Genomic DNA, 21,737 nt, shown 5'->3' with positions numbered 1-21,737 from the left:
TCGATAGGGAGAATTTGCTAGTGAGACTCAGACGCCTGGCCTGGTCATCGAAACGTTGTGAAATAATGTTTCGACGTTAGTACCCGGGAGTAGGGGGTACGTCATCAATCGTACATCAGAAGAGGGACGTAAGAGACAACACGAAGATTGAACCAATAGAAAGTAAAAGTAGCTTGTGAGAGATGGTAGATAGGCGTGGCCTGCTCAGCCAGGAAAATTCGCCTGGATTGTCCCAAAAAAAAAATACCCGGTTGTATAAAATGGTTCGTCTTTTACAATATGCAACGTGTAGGCTACGCCTGGATTCGACCCTGGAGTATTTGACTGGGAAAATTTATCACAAATTGTGTTCATTTTACATCCAGAGAAATGCGCTAAATGTTAGAGGCAAACCGAAACATTCTGGAATCCCGCCACCTACAGATAGCCCGTAGCATACACTTGCTGTTAAACGTACGCTGAATAAATCTTTAGTAAAGGGTATTCTGCAGTCTTTATACCCTCAGTGACTAGAATGCCAGGTAAACAAATTCAACCTACGATTTCTCCATTAAGTTTGAATCTGCTGCAGATTTCTACCTCTGTTGTAAACCCAGCGGTCCCACATCCTTTCGAACTAGCCTACATTTAAATTTCTAGTGACAGGGCTAGAGTGCAGTTTCACTTTCCTGTAAACGGGATCTGGTCGATTAAGTCCAATCAAAATCTGGAAAAGCCAAATAGAAAGAAAAAGCTCCCGAATAAACTCCGAGTATCCTACAGGCAGATGAATCATTACCAGAGCCAGCAGCGTTTTAAGGTTTTACTATCTGTACTATATAAAAATGTATGGAATCACCTACTCCTACTCCCGTGTCTTACTGTACCCCTGAATCAAAGGGTGCCGGGGATGACCATTGCTAGAAACCCCCCACAATAGACCACGGACATATAAAAGCAGTTAAGTCGTTGCACGGAACCGTAGCATGCCCTTCATAAGAAACTGTAGACTAATGGTTAGTAACAGGGCGACATGGTACCAGCTGCTGGTTCCGATCCAAGGAGGGGGTATTGTTGTAGTCATCTCCTCAAAGAAACCCAACAAGAACCTCTTTGGAAATAAACAACCGAATGAATGCGATTATATTTTTCACACGTAATGCGTTTAAACTGCTCTGGCTATGATCAAAGATCAACGTTATTATTAGGCCAAAAATAAACGGCCACGTCCACCGTCCCGTCAGAAGCATCTCAGTGCTAACGGAAAATCTCCTGCTGGTTTTATGTTGCGAACTTTATAACTAGGAAATGAACCACCCAACGTCCCAGTCGTTTTATCATCCGTTTTCTTTTCAAGCCTTTTTGATAAATTCAGTTTTAGACATGTTTTTTTTTTTTGTTTAAAAAAAACAAAACAAAAAAAAACCTTTAAATGGCTCTTCAGCAGCACTATAAATATGAACATTGAGTGATCAGAATTCAATAAGTATTAAACAATCCCCCTCCTCCGTTGAGATATACAGCATCCAAAATAATAAATACCAAAAAATGCATTAATCTCGTACACAACCAGATGTTGGGACTCTACTGTATTAGACAAAGAGGCCTTGCAGCTACGGCTAGAAGTGCAAACGCAGCAGAATTCAAGTGGGCAATCCGGGGCAAAATTACACGTTGTACATCGGCTATAATATTTGAGTTTGACATCAGTATTATCAAGAGTACAAGCTGTGATTCTGTACAGTTTCAGTACATACAAAAGGAAAAAAAAATTACTGAGAAACAAAATCAAGTCAACATCATTGTTAATATTATCATCAGATATTAATACCTACAAGGCTGCTTAAGTTCGGAACATCAATTATCTTGTTTAAAATCTAGGGTAGCCTCAATGTGTGTAGTGTTTGGGTAGGGTCAGCCATCAGCCATTTTGGCTCAACTTACAGACAAGACCAACCCTCCCCCAGACTAGATAATGTTGCCAGTTTTACCAGTTGCCCCAAAAGCAAGGCATACACATGGAATGAAAATTCACAAGGAATCCACAGACAGCAGAATCATGCTTGGTTCCTTTTTGCCCCCTCCCTCACCCAACCCAGTCATTTTAAAATATGGAGATATGCACTGCCCCCCCGCCCCCCCACCCCTCTGTCCAAGACTCAACAGTTGGAAAAAAAATTACAATACAGTACAATCACACTTTACTTCACTGGAACTGCAAAAAGGGGAATAAAAAAAACAAAACATGAAGTCTATATTAAACATGACCTGTCATGGATCCCAACAAACAAAAAGGAAAGTTGAAGTGAATTGGTTGAGGTGCCCATTACAGAATACAGTAGCTCTGTTCTCTTCCCCAGCCAATGAAACAAACTCTGCCTCGCCTCGGCGAATCATCTCCTCTGGGAGAGGTTGGACAAGGGGTGGGGGCGGGGGGGTATGGGCGCTTCCTGCTCTCAGTCGTCCTTTTTCTCCCCCTCTGGTTTATCTGTGATGGCGGCCGGCTCGCCGCTCGTCGCCCCCTGCTCTGAGCTGTCCCTGGGTTGGTCCACCCCGCTGGTGCCAAACTCGTTGACGCGGTTGGGATCCACTCTGTAGATCCAGCGCTGGTACAGGTAGACGAAGAACACTACATCTGTAAGGACAAAAAACAAAAAAAACAAAAAAATGCCGTCACTCTTCGAAACTTGCATAATAAATCTGGAATGTAGAAGGAGAAGTGAACCGTGCTTTTATACGGAAAAAAAATAAACGTATCACACAACAGAGCGGAAAATTTCTCCTCCGCACACCAGTTTCTTTGCGGGAATGTTGTGCAGTTTTTAGAGAGCATGGCTTCCGCATACGTCACTTTTCCGGCTGCGAGCTGCGCAGTCACTGCCTTGGAGGCAGCGCTCAGGTGGCTTGATTGACACGAGGCGGAGCTTTTACAAGAAGAGGCAGGCATGGCACCAAAACAAATGCCACCAAATCTGACACCAAGCATCAAAATCAGACCATATTGTTTAAAATATACCCTCTAGATAGCATCACTGTACCAGTAATTCTCCAAATTTCTTCCGGGAAGCCTAGTAGATCCAAGCCTAGTAGAAGATGTTTACACCAGCAAATAAAATAGCTTCACAGCAAGCTTAACAGTTAGGGACAAGGTGTTTGGCATTAAGACAAATTAGCTATGGGATCAGGGAGGGAACCTGGACCTCCTGAAATATAGAAGGACAAGGTAGGGCAGGGCGAGGCTGGTGGGAGGGGCTGGGTGGTGACATACCATCTCTGAGGCAGCCTATTCTGTACATCATGGGCATCTTGATGACAAAGGCAAACAGGTCATCGATGAAGGTGTTCAGCGCCTTGTAGGTCAGCATCCTCCACGGGAGGTGGGCCACTGACTTCATCTTGTAGTTGATGAAGAGCTGGGGCGTCATGGTGATGAAGCCTAGGAAGCGGGGCATAGCCAAGGAACCAATCAGAACACAGAAAACAACACTATTCCTATTTGTCCTTGACAACGTTCTAAATAGTCTCTAGGCAGCAGGCAAAATGGCGGGCTGAGATGTGCTGAATGAGGTGTTCTAGTACAAAAGCAGTTGGACATTCGGATAACTTGGACCCTCCAAGATCTTTAGCAATGGAGAGGAAAGGGCAAGATCACAGGATTCCATCACTGACTTCTATGGCTAAAAACACAAGCTAAAAGCTGTTGTCTTGGCAGTTGCAATACAATTTAAAAAAATAATAGAAATGTCCCTCTTTTATACAAGACCAAGTGAGGCTACAGAGCCAGACAGGAGAAAGAAGTGGCTGGAAGCAATTAAATGGCAATAATACAGACTAATGCACACCAGTGCCATGGTACAAGCAGCTAAAGTTAGCCATGTCATTTAGCCATTACTGGTTGATGTTCTGTTAATCTCACAGCAACTCTAGCTAAGCTAGCATTAAGTATTATCCAGGCAAGCAAAAAATGTGATGCTGAGTGAAAAGACCGCTAGCTTTGAAACTAGGTACTGTATTAGTTACCGTAACTTGAGGGAATAACCATTGCTACGCAACTAGCTATCAAACTACTTTTGGCTAACTATATGGCTAACATCCAAAGTTAAACTGCTAACTTTGTTGATGACAGCGTTGTACCTTACAACAACACACTATAACAGTAACACAATTATGACTGTGCTACGGTCATATGTAGGCAAGTCTATTATATCACTGATTATATCCTTGCATGTTGTTCTTAATTGTACAAGTGCCTTCAATGTGTTGCAAAACCACATTTAAACAACCTGATCATTTTTAATGAGGCACTTCATCTTGCAAAATTTGTCCCAAAAGACAATACTTGTGCAACACCCTGACAAAACGTAATGCCACTGATTAAGTACACATTCATTTTGTCAAAATGTTTTTTCCCCATTTAAGTAAACTGAGCAGCTGCCTATTTTCCTTTCCGTGCCAGGGGAATTCCATGATGGCTGACATCCTGTTCCATGATTGTGCTCTTATGCATAAGCTAGAGTTAGTGAGAGAGAGAGAGAGAGAGAGAGAGAGAGAGTGTGAGTGTGTGTGTGTGTGTGTGCGCGCATGTGAGAGAGAGAAACGGAAAGGGAGAGTGAAAGTGAAAATGAAGAAAAGACGACAGGTATTTCTAGCAGGGTGACGGGTGACTCACCGAAGGTTAACAAGAAGCCGTACAACATGCTCAGAACCCAGGAGTACCAGCCTTTGTGCTCCACGTACAACAAGCTGTAGACAGCATAGCAGCCAAACAGCGGGTACAGCAGCCAAGACAGGTACCTGAAGGCCATCTGCACAACGAGAGAGGAAGGGACAGAGCAAAAACAGTTAGTGTAACACTCACTCACCCCCACATCACACACTACATGATCTACAAGTGGGCATTAATGTCAATATTCCACAATCATTATGTTCCCCCGCTCATAGTTTAAATGAACCACTAGCAGTCTTTCTTCAAACAGTACACTGGTGTGTTGGGCAGGGGATAAGATCATATGAAAGCAAAGGCTGGTCTACAACTCCCCCACAAAAATAAAAACAGTTAAAGGGAGGATTCACTGCTTATTACTTCAACCATCACTGGACACCTTACTGTCCCCTCCCTAAAGAAGCTGCCCTTTCAACCCTTGCATTTGTGGCTTTATATTTTAGGGATCCTGCTTGTGACTCCAAACTGATACAATAGCAAATGTACTATGGACAAATTGAAAAAGAAAAAAGAAGAATAAAAACAAAACTACCACAAAAAACCTGAGCACACGGTTTGCGTTTGGGAGAAGCGCTCTTACGTCATCGTAGATTTTGGTGGAGGACTGGACATACGTGGACTTGTCTTTGAAGACCAAGCGTGGGATGATTCCAGCCAATTTGTTCTCTCTGTCCAGCTGGAGATCAAATACAATTCATCATGAGACAGTTTACACAATAAACTAAAAATTCTAGGACACATTTACAGAGCTTACATATACAATTGTGTTTTATTTTACAAAAAACTACCTCGCTACAGAGCATTCCAAAAAAAAAGACTAGAAATTAATTCCATGGCTGTGAATATTTTACGAAGACCTTAATAACACTGCAAGCTTGGAGTAAGGCTACATTTTTAGGACAGCTTTCATCTGAAAATGTAAATCTTATAATAAAACAATGGCAGAGAGCTTAATATTTCTGTCAGAAATGTAGAAATGTAACTGAAAGGGAAAAAAAACAGAAAGGGGACAGACAATTATTAGGAAATGGTGTCGCAGGTAGTGACCCCCCCCCAACACCACCTCCTGCCCCGCCCCCACCCGCCACTCACCTTGACGTCCATGACTTTGGTGATCTTCCAGAAGTCGATGAGCAGTCCGATGAAGACGCTGACCTGCACCACGAAGTTGGTCTCATTGTCCAGGATGTAGAGCAGGACCACGAGGGACTGGAAGACGCCGAAGATGATGGAGCGCACGGAGAGCCCCTCCAGGGACTGCCGGCTGTTCCAGAACTGGATGTCTTAGACGCAGAGGGACAGAAAGGGCTGTTACACACAGTCGTCGCCATGGCGTTACGTGCTCTACACACCAAATGCAAACCTGATGCTATCATCAGGGTAAGTACAGACACTCAACAGAGTCAGCTACATTGCAAAAACACTCTGGAGACACAACGCATGAAACAAATGCAACAACAACCACATCAACAACTCAACCCATCCATCCATCCACTATCTATACCCGTTTATCCTGGGCAGGATCGTGGGGGGTGCTGGAGCCTATCCCAGGCGAGAGGCAGGAATAAACCCTGGACAGGCCGCCAATCTATCACAGAACAACTCAACCACACAAGACAACTCTCCAGCCCAAAACACACCATTCTTGAAGGCCAGGAACTCGAAGATGCTGTGGACGATGGACACCACGATGGTCACGCCCAGCAGGTAGGGATTGGTCTCCAGCAGAGCCACCTGCGGAGGCCAACACTTCCTTAGCAACAGTCGCTATGGGTGCCATCCACGAACACTCGCACAATGCCATAACAGGGATGCGCCATCACGTTACACGTTTCTGAAAAGCACTCGCGGTTTCTATCAAGAACATTTAAAACTTTCATCGCTTAAGGCGGGGCCTCTGTACGCCCCTCCCACTTCCCTCCCCCCTGACCTTGACGGAGTCCTGGTCCTCGTCCGACTGCTCATAGGTCTCGTCGGCCAGGAAGTTCCAGGGGGACTTGGCGTTCTGGGCGGCGTAGAGCTGCCAGCGCCACAGCGAGAGGGGGCAGAAGGTCAGGCGCAGCGGGAGCTTCTCCAGCGTGTCGTTGATGGGGTAGTAGTCCTTCTGCAGGTTCCAGTAGTCATTAAAGTAGACGATGGGGTAGTAGTCCCCGCTCACCGCGTCGAATTTCACATCTGGAGGGGAGGGGTAAGAGAGCCAGTCGGGCTTAGAATACACCGCATTATTTCTACCAAACATGAGGCTCTTAATTCTGGCTTAAAATGGTCTGCTGCACGCTCCTGCTGGAGCACACATTTTCCCTGTGCAGACTGCAGCTGTAGGCCACTTCCTCGCTATAGTTTAACAAACATTAAAACTGGGCTAATTAAACCATTAAGACCTGAAACAGATGAGCTCTCCTGCCCTGCTGCTTCAGTACCAGGCACAGCAGAGCCAGACAGTGGGTCTGTTCAGCGGAACTGCAGCTGTGTTTCCGTTATATACATTTTGCTGCAGCGGCCTGCCGCTGCAAAATTATTGCCGCCGCTGCTTCAGAATTTTATGAAATGTCATGAAGTCGCAGTTACACGACTCTGCGGAGCTGTCCGCTCCACTAAACTCAAACGAACGGTTGTCCGCTCTCTCTCCACTTTGAGGATGAGCAACTGGAACAGTGACAGGACGTCAATCACTCACAAAATCATGACAACCAAATAAACAACAGCGCGAGTACAGCATTTTCTCCTCAGGCAGAGTGACAAACAGGGAAGAGGATAGGATTACGTTACCGGAGAACAAGAAAAAAGGTAGATTTAACTAGCTAACGTTAAGTTAGATAGATTTTACAGTTTAAATAAACATTCGCACTGTATTCTCTATTGATGTTCATGGCCAACTAATTATTATTAATATTAATAATATATCGTGAAATACTGTTCCAGCTAACGTTAGCTAGGTAACGTTAGCGAACTCAGTGAATCATAATTCCGGTAACATTACTTCAATAAATGTCGGTAACATAATTGCTAACAATGTTTATATAAGCTATGTATTAAAACATTCCTGATTGCATTTTCAGATGAGTTTGTTAAAATATTTCTCAGAGAAGAGAAAGATGCCTGATGTCGATGAGGAAGATAGTCAGGTAATGTTACTTTAGCTAGGGAGGGGCTCAAGGTTCTTAGCTATGCCCCGAACTTTTGAAGGAAAAGAAATGCCTTCTAGTTCTAAAATATTTAACGTTAGTGGTGGGCCACCTCTGGACGAGTTTCCCGATGACAGAGCCTTAGAGCTCTTCTATAAAAATTTTAAAAAATACAAGAAAAATTAAGTGCTCTCAGCCAGGCTGCAAACTTTGCCACTGAGCCTAATATACAGTGCCCTCTGTAAGTAGTGGGTCAAACAGGCATTATGTATGAATAAATCTATGTCAATAAATATGTTCTCAAGTGTTTTGCAGTTAAGTGTCATTTAATTTCATATTTTTAAATGACCTATTGATATTCACTCCAATGCCGGCCCCACCCAGGTACAACAAAACCCTTTCGCCTCGCTGCTGAAAAACATTCTAGAAGAAACAATGCGCAGGAATCGTGCCCGACTGGTATGTGTCACTTCCTCCGCATAGCTATGATTCTATTTCCCCCCACGTGTTTGAGTTTTGGCCACGCGTTACTCAACAGGAAATGTATACTCAACAGGAAATGTATACTTACTCAACTTGAGTCAATTCGTGCACAACTTTAAGGCAATTTTTTTCTTGCATTTTTCCTAGGTCCTAAGAAAAGACTACGTCAGATTCATTACGTGTTCTTAAACCGCAGAACTGTTTGCACCCATGTTCTTATAATGATGAATCCCATTGTCCTCGTAAACTGAAAGCGCATGCCAGTTGTTCCTAATTAGCATAGGTAAAAGCTCCACCAATCCCCATAAAAGGGCATGAGACTGCAGGGCCGTGCACACACACAAATCACACACAGAAATTGAAAAGAAAAGCTGAGCGAGAAGTCAAGAATGCCCAAACGAAAATCTAAAGACGGTGGAGCACCGGACTCCAAATGTAAGAAAAACTTCAGTAGTTCTGAAGTGGAGGTATTGCTGCAGGAAGTGAACAGCAAATGACCTATCATATTTAGTAGCGTCAGTAGTGGATATAAAATAACACAAAAAAAAGATGCATGGGATGCTATTACTCGTTCAGTGACAGCTGTATCCGGAGAAGGGCGCACAGCTGATGAAGTAAAAAAAAGATGGTTTGATGTCAAATCTGAGGCAAAAAAAAATGCTGGTGGGAGTGGGCGCAAGGAATTGCGTGTTATGCATTCAAACGACAAAGCGCTTCTCGCCACATTAATACCGCTAATTTAATCAACCGGCAGTAAACTGCATCGGAGAAACTAGCTGTTTCAACCCGTCTCTGCACAAAACACTGCACAAAACATTTATTGCCAGTCATTTTGGTGGCACCCCCCTCTGGTGGTGTCACCCGGTGCGGTCCGCACCCCCCAAGTGACGCTTCTGAGTAAGTGTTCTCTTCTTCAGCATGTCCATGTGTTTAAAAAGTGTTACCTAAGTGCTTAGATTGTATTCAAAATTTAAACATTTGCTTTTGCATTATAGACCAAACATTGCATAATTGAGACCCCCAAAAATAAAAGGTCACTACAATGGTTTGATTTTTATAATTTATTTACAGATGAACTTCTGCTGAGGCAACCACCCTCTGAGGCAGAACCTGGCACCTTAATGCTTTGTAAAATAATGAAAATAATTATTAAAAGATATTATAAATTATAAAAATATTATTGTAATTTAAATCCTATAATATTATACAACTGTAGAATTGAAGAAAACGCAATAACCAATTATTTTGCACAAACATGTCAGCACTCAAATGTGCGTAAGTGTGCCCTTGAGTGTGCGTAGATTCTGTTCTTACATAAGAACAAATCCCAAATAAGAAAACATTGGTGAATGTCAGAATCTTCGTGAAAACTGCGTAGGTGGGTTTTAAGAAGAAAATTCTTCTTAAGAACGGCTGGTGAATGAGGCCCAATGTTTTGTTTTTTTTAAATTCTTGGCATGCACTTCCTCAGCAGAGACCAAAACAAAAATACCATCTGTGATGAAGGTAGGTGTGTGTGTGTGTGTACTTGAAAATGTACACAGGCGTGCACATGTGTATGTAGGCCTGTGTGTGTTCTCAAAAACGTACACAAGCATGCACGTGTGTATGTGGGCCTGTGTGTGTGTGTGTGAGGGGGGGGTTACTTACGTTGATCCAGAGGTGGGGGCACAGAGCCCTTCACCCAGGCTGTGTGGTCGTCCACCATGTTGATGGTGAGGTTGGGGTGCCAATGGGAAATCACCTCTACTGGACCGTGGCTCTCCGCTCGCTGGAACACAAACGCACGTGCTCAAACTGCACATTGTCCCATTACCTCACCCTTAAACACACTTTCCTCTGGAACCAAGAACTCCTACATCTAATGTTTCAATTTTATTCTGTTTAATCGAGATTCTAACATGAGAGTTCTAGAGCAGCACTGTGACAGAAAATATGCTGGTTTAAATGCTCTGCCTTATTTGGCTCTAAAGAATCTCTTGCACTTCTAATCTGTGATCATCCCGTGGTCTCCAGGCAGCCCAGGGCTAAAACTGTGTTCCCACCTTGATCATCTCGGGGTCGGCCTCAGTCTCGCCAGTCAGCAGGTTTTTGGTCTTCAGGAACTTTCTGCGCTTGTACTTGTTCAGCACTGAGAGGAAAGGAGAAGGGGTTACGCATGATACATCATTTCAATTTGAATAGTGAGTGTGTGTGCTAGTAATATATTAAAAACATTGCAATTGTCAAAGTGGCTCTGTGGCTTAATGCACAGCAAACAGATTCAAAAACCTGGACTTTTATTTATTACCAAGAGATCTGAGGCTAGCAACATCTAACAACAATAGCCCACAAACTGACCAAGTTAACATTGCTTCTGCAATAGAGTGTTCAAAGTGAAACCGTACAATTAAAGTCAGTGAACTAATGCTGGTCTACTTTTCATGGTCATGGATCATAATATAGTTGATATGGCTCCTAAGTGGGGGATTCAATAAAAAATATGTTAGGGAATGATATCTTAGGCCACTGAGCTGGATCATTTGTCCACCCTGTAACTGCATAAGGACAGCACTCCTATTCAGGTTATTGCCAAAATACTTGGTCTTTAGGAAACAGTGATTCAATGTTATTCGCTGAACTTAGAATAAAATAATAATGATAATAATAAAATGCTGGCTCCTCCTACGTGCCTATGATACATTACTGACTGTATCTGTGCCAGTACCTGGATGTAAATGTCCCAAGTCTATCTCAGTATTTTTAAATACACAGTGCCAACCAGTGGACAGTTCAAGTCATTACATTTTCTCCCAAAGAGGGGTGTAAAAATAAAATCTTTTTGATTGTTAAGCTTGAATGATGTGAATGTGTAACAGACGAATAATCGAAAGTCGATTAAAGGTTAACATCCTGAGTTGAGCTTGTTTTCTGTGCATCTGCGTGTGTGTGATACCTGCCTGAGTGTGATACCTGTGTGAGTGTGATACCTGCCTGAGTGTGATACCTGTGTGAGTGTGATACCTGCGTGAGTGTGATACCTGCGTGAGTGTGATACCTGCGTGAGTGTGATACCTGTGAGTGTGATACCTGTGTGAGTGTGATACCTGCGTGAGTGTGATACCTGCGTGAGTGTGATACCTGCCTGAGTGTGATACCTGCCTGAGTGTGATACCTGCCTGAGTGTGATACCTGTGTGAGTGTGATGCCTGCCTGAGTGTGATACCTGTGTGAGTGTGATACCTGCCTGAGTGTGATACCTGCCTGAGTGTGATACCTGTGTGAGTGTGATACCTGCCTGAGTGTGATACCTGCCTGAGTGTGATACCTGTGTGAGTGTGATACCTGCCTGAGTGTGATACCTGCCTGAGTGTGATACCTGTGTGAGTGTGATACCTGCGTGAGTGTGATACCTGCCTGAGTGTGATACCTGCCTGAGTGTGATACCTGCCTGAGTGTGATACCTGTGTGAGTGTGATACCTGCCTGAGTGTGATACCTGCCTGAGTGTGATACCTGTGTGAGTGTGATACCTGCCTGAGTGTGATACCTGTGTGAGTGTGATACCTGCCTGAGTGTGATACCTGCGTGAGTGTGATACCTGCCTGAGTGTGATACCTGCCTGAGTGTGATACCTGCTTGTGTGATACCTGCCTGAGTGTGATACCTGCGTGAGTGTGATACCTGCTTGTGTGATACCTGCCTGAGTGTGATACCTGCCTGAGTGTGATACCTGTGTGAGTGTGATACCTGCCTGAGTGTGATACCTGCGTGAGTGTGATACCTGCTTGAGTGATACCTGCGTGAGTGTGATACCTGTGTGTGTGTGATACCTGCCTGAGTGTGATACCTGCCTGAGTGTGATACCTGCCTGAGTGTGATACCTGCGTGAGTGTGATACCTGCGTGAGTGTGATACCTGTGTGAGTGTGATACCTGCCTGAGTGTGATACCTGCCTGAGTGTGATACCTGTGTGAGTGTGATACCTGCCTGAGTGTGATACCTGCGTGAGTGTGATACCTGCCTGAGTGTGATACCTGCCTGAGTGTGATACCTGTGTGAGTGTGATACCTGCCTGAGTGTGATACCTGTGTGAGTGTGATACCTGCCTGAGTGTGATACCTGTGTGAGTGTGATACCTGTGTGAGTGTGATACCTGTGTGAGTGTGATACCTGCCTGAGTGTGATACCTGTGTGAGTGTGATACCTGCCTGAGTGTGATACCTGCCTGAGTGTGATACCTGCCTGAGTGTGATACCTGTGTGAGTGTGATACCTGCCTGAGTGTGATACCTGTGTGAGTGTGATACCTGCCTGAGTGTGATACCTGTGTGAGTGTGATACCTGCCTGAGTGTGATACCTGCCTGAGTGTGATACCTGCCTGAGTGTGATACCTGTGTGAGTGTGATACCTGCCTGAGTGTGATACCTGTGTGAGTGTGATACCTGCCTGAGTGTGATACCTGTGTGAGTGTGATACCTGCGTGAGTGTGATACCTGTGTGAGTGTGATACCTGCCTGAGTGTGATACCTGTGTGAGTGTGATACCTGCCTGAGTGTGATACCTGCCTGAGTGTGATACCTGTGTGAGTGTGATACCTGTGTGAGTGTGATACCTGCCTGAGTGTGATACCTGTGTGAGTGTGATACCTGTGTGAGTGTGATACCTGCCTGAGTGTGATACCTGCCTGAGTGTGATACCTGCCTGAGTGTGATACCTGTGTGAGTGTGATACCTGCCTGAGTGTGATACCTGTGTGAGTGTGATACCTGCGTGAGTGTGATACCTGTGTGAGTGTGATACCTGTGAGTGTGATACCTGTGTGAGTGTGATACCTGCCTGAGCGTGATACCTGCCTGAGTGTGATACCTGCGTGAGTGTGATACCTGCCTGAGTGTGATACCTGCCTGAGTGTGATACCTGTGTGAGTGTGATACCTGCCTGAGCGTGATACCTGCCTGAGTGTGATACCTGCCTGAGTGTGATACCTGCGAGTGCTCCCAGGCTCTAGCCGAGTCAGACTTACTTCGAGAGGCGTGCACTGTGGCCAGCCGGCGATATTCGCCCTTGCGCTTAGGGTCTGGGTGGAACCCACTCTTAGTGAAGTACACATGGATGTAGAGAGAGCCGTTCTGCAGCACCTTCTACAACAGAGAGAGAGATGGGGGAGGGAGAGAGAGAGAAATGGGGGAGAGATAATGCAACTGTATGCTGTTAAAATAAAATGTACCCCTCTACATCAGGTCATTGTTGTCTAAAGTGGGACAGGTGGTCAGCAGGGGAGGGGGGTCTATCCCAGACTTCCCCCATCTGCCTCCAATGAGCTCAGGAAACTGCCCATATTTACCCTCTCAGGGGCTTCTCCCCTCCAACACCCAAAACCTCACCACCCAATTGACAGTGGGGGCTGTGAGGGCTAGAGGGTTTGCCAATCGTACACCAAAAAGTTCTGTAAAGGAGTATGCTTCAGTGGAGCAACAGATAAGATCAAAATGGCCACAAGGCTTAGTACAAAGTTCACTTACATGCTATTGCTAACATGCACGGTCCTTGGAACTGTAATAAAATGTCTGGTATTGCTACTCTTTCACTCCCTTCTCTGCTTTCAGCACTAAATGTGGTAAATGCGTAATTTGCGGCAATGATTGGTTAAAGCGTCCACAAAACTTTTTCCAAGGGCAAAGCTGGCTCTTGACTGAAAGGAAATGGCACACACCTGCAGACACTAAGTGGACTGGAGTTTGAGACGCACGTTATTAATGTTTCCCTATACCTGACAATCATTAATTTCAGACAACAAACAGAACAGTCACAGTTCCAGGTTAACAAAAAAAAAAACCTTTTACAACTTTACAGCTATTCTCTGATAACCGACAAACCAAAGACACACAGACAGGACCGGTGAGCCAATCTCAGGCAAACCCCCAAGTCCCACCCCACCTCAGGGATGTCCATCTCCTGGTACTGCTCATAGCAGCCATCTTGGTTGTCCCCGGTGACCCAGTCTCCGTACACCAGATCCCTTTGGTACCAGAATAGGCCCTCTGTATCATTGAACTCAGAGAAGTGCTCATCCTGGGTAACGTAGACATACAAATCCTGGAGACAGAGGGAGAGAGATGGAGAGAGAGAGAGAGAAAAAGAGGGGGGAGGGAGTGTAAGCACACCTATCAGGCAACCAATCTCTCATACAGGCAGCTGCATACATAGAGACAGTGCATAAATAGGCCACACCCCCACAGTGGGGGAAAACAATCTACTGTGGCCATAGACTTAGTATTGGCAGTCAGTGGAATATCAAGATAATAAAAATGCAGAGAAGTTATTCTGTAAAGAAAGTTATTGTGTAAAGAAACAAATTGAACAAACATACACATTTCTGACACAGCCTCTTACAGTTAATGAAAGTTATAAGTACTTACCGGTGAAAAACTGGCTAATTTACTACAAATACAGACTCAGTGCCTTGACACAGGATCATTATTGCCAAATACAGTTATTTACTGTTTTAATTGTTTTCAGTGTCACCAAAATAAAACCACTTCAGTTCTGAGCATATTTCAGTCAAGTACTTTGCTGATATTTTTATACATTATAAAGCATTATAAATGGTACATCCACTGACGTGGCTCTATGATGTGGTTACTTCATACAACCTATTTTTGCAATGTACGTTGATATTCCTGAACTGACACTTTTGGTTTTGGAGATAAACTGAAGTGAACACATTTTTTTTAGTAAGTAAAAACTATTTTTTCTCAGATAAAAGGGCCTACCGACTAATCCATATCATATCCAGGCCTGTTTCCTGAGAGGGGCACAACTTGTGAACAAAATGAGGCGTTGCCTGAGGCGTTTTTTTATCCATTACATAAGCTCGTTTAATCTGTTAAAGAACACACGGTGGTGAAAATCACCTTCGGGCTCAAACGGTCTTATTAAAGGTGTGCTGAAGCTTAACTTCAATAAGCCAAGTTTTTAAGGAGAAGGGGCCACACAGACAGAGGAATTAGGGGAAAAACTAAAATACACAAAAAAGAAAGTTCAAATATCAAAAAGAAGAAACTAATGAACTGCAAAAACACCAACATAAAATTTACAGGGGAAACAGTTCGGTTGGCCATAAGAAACGCTTGCCAAACAAAAGCCATCACAAGATTGATTAGCAAACAGCTGAGCAAACGCTCTCCCTGAGTTAGCAGAAATTCCCCGTGGGGGGGGAGGGGGTATGGGCCCGGGGCAGTACCATGAGGGTGTCCTTGGGGAAGAGGTTACGGCTGGGTACCCGTGGGGCACCGGCTGGCCCGCTCTGCTCCGGCGTGGCCGGACTCCTGCGGAACAAGCTGCTGATCGCCCAGATGATGAAGATCCTACAGAGAGGGGGAGGAAACGGAGAGAAAACAGACGAGACGATGAGAATGTAAGAACTAGACGCAGGGGGATCCCTCTGTCTTCAGACACTGAGAGCTGTGAGCCATGAAGGCCCCCTGAACTCCCAAACTAATGAGCATAATTACACCTTCCCAGTACAGAACACTTTTACGGTTTCATAGTACATTTTTTTAATTAATGGATTTTATAGGGGGGCTGGTGGGTGGCTCACTTCCCCACATTCTTGTGAGGGGGGGGGGGGGCGTGCAGATCCCGTGGTCTGGATCACATCAGTGCCAGCTGTGGAGACATGCAGTTGGTAGTAACACAGCCCAGGGAAGGGAGGAATTATCAACATGATGTCAACACATCACTTTAGGGGCAAAAATGTTGGATGAAGGTGACTGGAATTTTATTGGAATTTAATAGCACATATGAAGGAGGCAAATCACAGAAAAAAAAGTTTACACTTGAACAATTAAATCTGATCTGTGTGAGATGCAAGGAAAAAATTGGAATCCATTCACAGTGGTGTGTAAATGCACCCTTGAACCCCCCACTCAGGACTCAAGCCTGCAAGCACCTGATCAAACATCCAGCAGCCTCCCAGCACGTGACTCTCCCCTTTCAGTCCAGTGAGAATCAGTCCTAAGTCTCTGTAACCCTGGCGCTGGATGTTTACGCATCATCCAGGATATTTTATAACCACACTACAACCGCCACGCGGTATATCCACACAGCTGCCCTACAGGGACCAAGAACCCCCTCCCCCGCTCCCAACCCACAACCCCACCCTCCTGACACCAATTACTCCACCCAAAAACGGCAGTTAGCACCCCAACTCCCCTGTCCCCACAGGACGGCTCCAGAAAGCACTAGGAGCCAGCTCAGCTACATTTGCAGCAGACGGAGGCAGTGTAGTGTAACAGGTGGGGAATAGGGCTTGTAGCTGAGGATGCAGGTTCAAATCCCAGGTGGAGGTGCTGCCGTTGTACCCTTGAGGAAGGTACGTGAACTGCTTAAGCAAATATAGCCCTATAAATTAACAGTACATTCAAAATAAATGTCATCTGTGCAAGTCGCTCTGATAAGAACATCTGCTAAATGCCAAAAGGAATTTAAATGTAAATGCAATTAAATCATAACTAAACTATCTTCAAAGCATCACCCACATATTCTTATCACCTAAGATTTTAACCTAACAATGAAAATACTCTTAGTTTTACCCCAAAGTCAGTGCGTAGCAGGGACTATAAGGGGGGGGGGGGTGCTACAGGTAGTCTGTGATTTAAACTGGACCCCTACCTCTGACCTCACTGGGACACCTTAGGTCTGGCTGTGAGTATGTACGCACAAATGCCTTCTGAATGACGCTGGGGGCACAGGTGCAGCGCACCACCCTGGACTCACCTGAACAGAACGCCTTTAATAACCTGCCATGCGTTGGGCGGCGGCTGCTGCGGCTGCTGCTGCTGCTGCGGGTCCTGCGCAGCCTGCGCAGTCTGAACGGCCTGCTCTCCTCCCGCAGCTCCATTGCTGCTCACCTGCGCAGAAAAACACAGGCATGCGTGTCACGCATCACAGCTCAGCGTCACACACAAACTCACGCCACCAGGAACGTGGTTTCTTCTTCATGATCAGCTTTTGCTTTAGAGAGGGTTTAACAGCAGTGGGCTGCTGTGGGTCTTGGGCTGGCAGGTAATCGAGCCCAGAGGTGAGAATCACACATTATGAAATAATCCAGTAGCGCTTATTAACATTGCTATACACAAAAAAATATCAAGCACAGGCACTGTGCTGCTCCAAGTGCATTGGCTGCAATAAATAACTGGCTGCAATTGGAACCAATCAACTGGGGGTGGTGCCTTTTCCCCCCGCCCCATACTGTGATCGACTTCTTTCCAGTACCAGTGGAAGATTTGATCCTTTTTATTAAACCACCGGAGTGAAATGCAGTGCTCTTACTGGCCACATTCAACTTTACCCGATTGGTGCCATTTTGGTTCAAAGCAGTTCAAAACCATCATTTGCACTTTGATATTTCACAGTACAAGCTGACAGAAGATCATGCAAATTTAATCATTTTTCACAGATGTATGCAACTTAATAAACCGTGTCAAGGCTAGCGTTACAACACACGATATGGACTCTGAATGAGATTATACAAAAGATCACCGACTTTAATTTGCAAACATTTCCAACGGGAATTTTGTCGTTATTGAGAACAGTTCAAACGGGACGTGTGTGTGTGAGTGTGGACCCATAGTATTCAATGTCAAACAATCCCTCTAGTGCTCAGCCTGTTTTAGGTCACATGGAGAGTTGTAATTGGTGAAGACAACGGCTTCCAGACTTTCTGAGGCACGACCCAATTAAAAAGTCTCTACAATTCCAGTTACCCACTCCTCATTAAAATGTAGCCTAAATTATGGTAATGTCTTTTCAATTAGTATATGAAATACCTCAAAACAACTGTGTTTGCACCTACTACTGCAGTGTATAATTTGACTGTTGCGGTATCAATAGGAATGTATAAAAGTGGTCTACATATATTTCACAGGCATTTTGCAAATCAACTTCAACCCCTCTCAGGATCCAACAGCGAGCCTAGTCCCAATGCACTATTTCAGAACCACTGAGCCAAGACAAACCAGTATGCCTGGGGCTTTATGTAAAAGCAAAAAAAAAAAGCCAAATTGAGGTACGCCTTAACTGAACAAAGCATACTCCTTTCACATGTTAACCCATTTCTAAGTGATTTTTGTCTTTTGTGGAAAACGAACCACAGTCAAGAGGAAGCTGAAAGAAAATGACCACCATCTACAACTCCTCCTTTTAATTTGGCAACATCCCTCTGCCTGTAGGGCAACATTTTTACAGTGACAGGAAGTCACATTCTAACAGTACAGGAAGTCGCTTCAAAAATAACACTGACAAAGCGTACCCTACACATGATAATGCTAACACTTCATGTTTAAATTCACTTTGTTTCAGTAAGTAAAACGTGGTATATGGTGCTTGGGTGATATCTGCTGTCACCATCAACAAGGGTGCTCTACACCCTTTGTGGACCTTTGCACTTTTTTTTTTTAATAAGGCAATCAATACAAGGTGAAATTAGCTCAGATTTCTATGGGAAAACAGATACACAAGCAGTTTGGACCTGTTTCCAGCCACAAGAAATGCAGAGGTTAATAGCAGCAGGCCTCTCCTATGTTCTGAAAACAAACGAGTACACCATGAACATTAACTCCCGTGGACAACCATCCACCTTTCACTGGTGGAACAGGTCTGTCCGTACTGCCTGTGGTTATAATCAGATTTAAAACGATCTGGTCCTGGGTTAATTTTCAACTAGTGCGCTCACACATTTCTGTGCATTCGCTATGAATCCACCATGGATTCACCTGTTCATTGCCGACCCTTTTTACCGCCATGCTTTGGTAACATTGACTATTTGTGTGCATACTGTGGGAAAGTCAGACCCAAAGGCAGCCAAAGTACGGCTCCCAGGAGTTGATTTATGATGCCCTGCGTCCTCAATCCTCTCCCTGATGTACCATTATCGCCTGCATCTGCATAATTACCGAGCAAACTAACGTTACGTGAATCCCAGACAAAGTCATACATTCTTTAAATACGTCCATATCGTCCATATTCGTCGTGTCTTTGTGTCAAACCCAACGTGCGCTGCAGAGGCACGATAAAGCCACCCAAAATCGGTCTCTCCAGAACATAATTCTGGGTGGTTTTAATCCACTTTCTGGTTTATTAACGTTAGTGACATGACGACAATGAAGTAATTCCAGGTTGTGGCCGTCACTTCAATAGCACAAGCAAACAAGCTTTCTTAACAAGTAGCATAAGATATAAGGCGCTGTAAATTCTACAAGGATTGTGTGTAATGGCCGGTTTGGTATTTTCTACGTAGGCCAAGAATACTCGACCACCACCAAACGAGATCACATTATATTGATTTAACGATGATAAATATCCTGGACCCTATCGTTTGAGGCCAACCCCGAAAGCAGACTTCAGATTTTTACAAGAGTCAACTGATGCGCAGTTGACACTTTTTTTAAACACCGGTTTATGTCTGCAGATGACAAAGCAGTTAAGAAGCTTCATTCGATGACGGTTAACTTGCACGAATGCAACTGGGTAGTAGTCTAACTTGTAGTTCCTGTTGAGCAATCGCGTCACGTTATATATTGTGCCACGTGAGTTTCTAAGCTAAATAGTATCTTATTTAAAAGATCTTATCGTTACATCGTAGCTAATTTACGTTAAAATACTTTAACAGCTAGCAATAGGAGCCTAACTATAGCCAACTGCTACGCAGGGCCTAGGTAAAAATCACAACTAGCCGAGATAGCTTGGTTGAAAATGCACGCAAACTAACGGTCTAGTTTACAAGTTATCCAACGATATTATCATAATACCAAGAATAAAGTTGTAATTAAGTTACATTATAATCGGTGTCGATTTGCAATATAGGCAATCTCGCCAGTCATTAACACTAACGTTAACGTTATATTGCGGAACAAATATGTATGAATAACTTATTGCACACCAAGCTCGTCAGCGCTTGCTAATGTGTCCATTATTACAGTTCGCATTCATATTGTGCCAACATTAGTCAAGTAAGAAGTAATTATAACAATTAACAGTATAAAACAGATCAGATACCGTCGCCAGTTAGCTAAATATGTATTAAAATCGTGCCGCATTGAAAATGAGCTAAAGTAACACAAATTGAGTGAAACGAACAAGTAACGTTATGAACTCAACACCGAGAACGAATGTCAAGCCAGATCTGACGTTACACCTCCATCCAGGTGACTAACGAGGAAAGGTAACTGGGTATCTCGCGCATCCTGACCTCAACCAACGTTCGAGGTGGCCGTTTGGTGCAAACGAGCTGCGCTTTCCTAAATAACGAAGTGAGCCGACCAGAATCCAGTTCCCATTTAATGGCTAGCTACGCACAGCAGTCAATCAGTGCGATAAGAGAACTACAAATGTTACCTCATACTACTAGCTAGCACACACGACTAATCTAATCAATGTAAGCCAATGTCAAAATGGCCAAACAAAGACAAATATCACGATGATGAAACAGCTAATGGTTTCATAAGTAATATAGCTAGTTAAGTTGGATTCACACAACCGTTCCTTAACGTCATATGCTCGCTTGCCAGCCATTTCTTTCCATCGGCATCGCATCGTGAAATGCAGGCAGGGGTCGTTTCAAGTCGGACCGGCACTGTGACGATGACGGTTGGCGTTAGCTACCTAATCACTCGTGAAGCGACAATGGTAATCTCTTACCATTTTATAACTTCGTCGGTCTTTTTTGACAGGTCAACTAATCCCGATTTTCCTGTTACATTTAATGTCTATACATGAGATTTTATTAATTTACCTCGCCGTTGCTTAGGGCTGGTTGTCTTGCTGCTTCAGTCTCCTGCGCCGCCATCTTCCCTGCCTCTCTGGTGTGATCGTACTCTCGCGAGAACTGAAATTACATACGTCATGACGTTTTTTAAAAACCGTTCAATCCTAAGGGTGAATCGCAAGAGGCCACCATCTTGGTAAGGGACCAAAGGGCCAGTCTGGAAGTTGCAGTGGTTCTAAATCCATGTAAAAAATAAAAGTTGCCGAGAAAAAAACTGATTGCTCTGTTGATTTCAAAATATTGGCAATAGGGCTTAAGTGTGGACCCTCAGCGAATATTTATTATTATTATTATTATTATTATTAGCATCAACAATATTTAATAACTCAATACCATTTTATAATTGTGTGGTGCAATCGCTGAAGTCATTTTTTCCCAAGGCATAGTGTCACATTTTGATGGATTTCTCAGTGCTTGACCATTATGACATTTTCATGTATGGTAAATGGACTGCATTTATATAGCGCTTTTATCCAAAGCGCTTTACAACTGATGCCTCTCATTCGCCAGAGCAGTTAGGGGTTAGGTGTCTTGCTCAAGGACACTTCGACACGCCCAGGGCGGGGTTTGAACCGGCAACCCTCCGACTGCCAGACAATCGGTCTTACCTCCTGAGCTATG

At 44.2% G+C, this 21,737-nt stretch overlaps 1 protein-coding gene across 1 annotated transcript; it reads right to left on the bottom strand.

The window, feature by feature from the left end:
- Positions 1-1,421: 1,421 nt before the first annotated feature.
- On the bottom strand, positions 1,422-21,221 carry clptm1 (CLPTM1 regulator of GABA type A receptor forward trafficking). The gene is made up of 14 exons (XM_035384229.1): positions 21,084-21,221; positions 17,069-17,202; positions 15,534-15,657; positions 14,228-14,386; positions 13,314-13,431; positions 10,356-10,441; positions 9,961-10,081; positions 6,633-6,877; positions 6,343-6,436; positions 5,795-5,985; positions 5,283-5,378; positions 4,649-4,784; positions 3,248-3,415; positions 1,422-2,614 (listed from the first exon to the last, which is right to left on the bottom strand). Exons 1-14 carry the CDS (start codon positions 21,135-21,137, stop codon positions 2,436-2,438), a joined length of 1,905 nt encoding a protein of 634 aa, XP_035240120.1. The 5' UTR covers positions 21,138-21,221; the 3' UTR covers positions 1,422-2,435.
- Between the last annotated feature and the right edge of the window lie 516 nt (positions 21,222-21,737).

Source organism: Anguilla anguilla, chromosome 12, assembly GCF_013347855.1.
Source record: "Anguilla anguilla isolate fAngAng1 chromosome 12, fAngAng1.pri, whole genome shotgun sequence".
Classification (NCBI taxonomy): domain Eukaryota; kingdom Metazoa; phylum Chordata; class Actinopteri; order Anguilliformes; family Anguillidae; genus Anguilla; species Anguilla anguilla.
This window is presented reverse-complemented; position numbering and strand designations above follow the sequence as displayed.

Coding starts and splice junctions, on each gene's coding strand:
- clptm1 (XM_035384229.1), bottom strand. CDS start 21,137: ATGGCGGCGCAGGAGACTGAAGCAGCAAGACAACCAGCCCTAAGCAAC. Junction 13,432..14,227: donor AGGAGATGGACATCCCTGAG/GTGGGGTGGGAC, acceptor TCTCTGTTGTAG/AAGGTGCTGCAGAACGGCTC. Junction 6,878..9,960: donor GCCCCCACCTCTGGATCAAC/GTAAGTAACCCC, acceptor CCTCCCCTCCAG/ATGTGAAATTCGACGCGGTG.